A 1,673-nucleotide genomic window follows, 5' to 3' on the forward strand; every position below is an offset into this window, starting at 1 on the left:
CTGCAGTCTGTTTTTGGGGTCCTCATGGGTTTTGTGGCTTGGCTTTGCTCCTATTGCTCGTCTGTTATGTTCCCTTCTTGGTTCACCCCACTGTGGGGGATTCAGGCCAGACACACTCCCCACTGTGCGTCCCCACTACTGTCCTCTGACGCGGTATGCTCCAGCGAGGGGACATCATGTCTCGAGCTGTTGTCATTCTTACAGTGCTCTCTGTGCCTTAGTGGTGTCTGTGCAGGGACGTTATCCTCCGGGCTTGGTGTGCCAGTATGGGGTCTAGTCCCTTGTTCTCTCTTTCCTTCTTGGTTTACTTCTTTCTATATAGGCGTGGCAGGTGGACCCCTCTCCCCAACCTGCAGGTTTAGTGTTGTCCTCTGCAGCACATTATTTCTAGTGGGGGAGGGGGTTGTCAATTTGGCTCTGATTGGGGCCAGCTCTGCCAACCTCTCTGAAGGGTTGTAAGAAGATTGCAAGGCCTATCTTCCAAGGTATCCTGGGGTGGACTTGAACCTTCGACCTTTGAGGTAGCAGCTTAGTGTGTTAACCACTTGCATAGCTCTGGTGGCATATTGGGCTACGTGTTGGGCTGCTATCCACAAGCTTAGCAGTTTGAAACCACCAGCTGCTCCATGGGAGAAAGATTAGGCTTTCTACGCTTGTCAAGATGTAGTCTCAGAAACCCACCGGGGCAGTTCCCCGCTGTCATGCAGCATCTCTGTGAGCCAGAATGGACCCATTAGCAGCGAGCTTGGCTTTTAGTTTGGATGGGCTCCTTACACCAACTGATTTTACTTGATCTTAAGTCATTCAAACCATTATTTAAGAACTTACATCTCAAAAAAAAAAAAAAGAACTTACATCTCCCTCAACCTCTGATCCCACACAGGAATGACACTTTACTAAAAACAACAGCAACAACAACAACAAAAGCCATATCACTGGCAGTGACACAGTGATACTGTCTCCTGTCCCAACAGTCCCCATCATCCATCTGATGGTGCATCTGTAGAGCATGGATCTTTTCCTGCTGAGTGAAAGACTGACCTTGCTGGAAGGGGTTGCTCCACTAGTGTGCATTCTGGAGGCTTGACTGCTCCCAAAACTTGATGCTTTTTTCTTGAAGAGAGAGGAAACGTTAGTTTTAATAAGAGGAAGCAGCTCAGCATTTCAGTCAAATGTAAATTTTCATACAAATCCAAACATCATCTCAAAACAGACTAATCTGTTGAACACACTCAATCTATCTTTTTAAAATAACTTGGCTTAAAGACAATATAAATACTGTAAATTATGAATACGCTGAATAAAGCCCAGATGATCAATATTTAGTGACCTGGAGAACTTAAAAAAAATCCTCAGATGAGCAATTGTCATTTTTTGCCAAAATGCCTTCCCAGAAACAACTTCACCCAGGGGGAGAAGCAGCTTTCCCTCCTGCAGGTCATGAAGAGGGGTGAACTGGTACAAGCTCGATGAGACATCTTAGCAGTATCTCACAAAGGCGCTGTCCTATCTCTAAAACTTTATCTAAGGGAAATACTAAGAAAGGTTCGAATATCCTCTCTCTCCCATGCCCACTTTTTCTTGTGCAAAGATGGTCATCACAGTGTGACGGCATCAAACGCTGAATCCTCACCATGAGCTGCACATGACTTCAAGCGCTCCAAGTGCTGTAT

The 1,673-nt window shown here is 45.8% G+C and overlaps 1 protein-coding gene across 1 annotated transcript in view; it reads right to left on the bottom strand.

Annotated features, from left to right (window-relative positions):
- Positions 1–1,673, bottom strand: part of CAST (calpastatin) — a 138,677-nt gene that overhangs the window by 112,264 nt on the left and 24,740 nt on the right. The window contains exon 3 of the mRNA XM_045285140.1: positions 1,042–1,113. Coding sequence (XP_045141075.1) covers positions 1,042–1,113 — 72 coding nt within the window. The remainder of the gene's footprint in view (positions 1–1,041; positions 1,114–1,673) is intronic.

This window comes from Echinops telfairi, unplaced genomic scaffold (assembly GCF_000313985.2).
Source record: "Echinops telfairi isolate 266 unplaced genomic scaffold, ASM31398v2 ScPeMD7_7469;HRSCAF=8507_1, whole genome shotgun sequence".
NCBI lineage: Eukaryota > Metazoa > Chordata > Mammalia > Afrosoricida > Tenrecidae > Echinops > Echinops telfairi.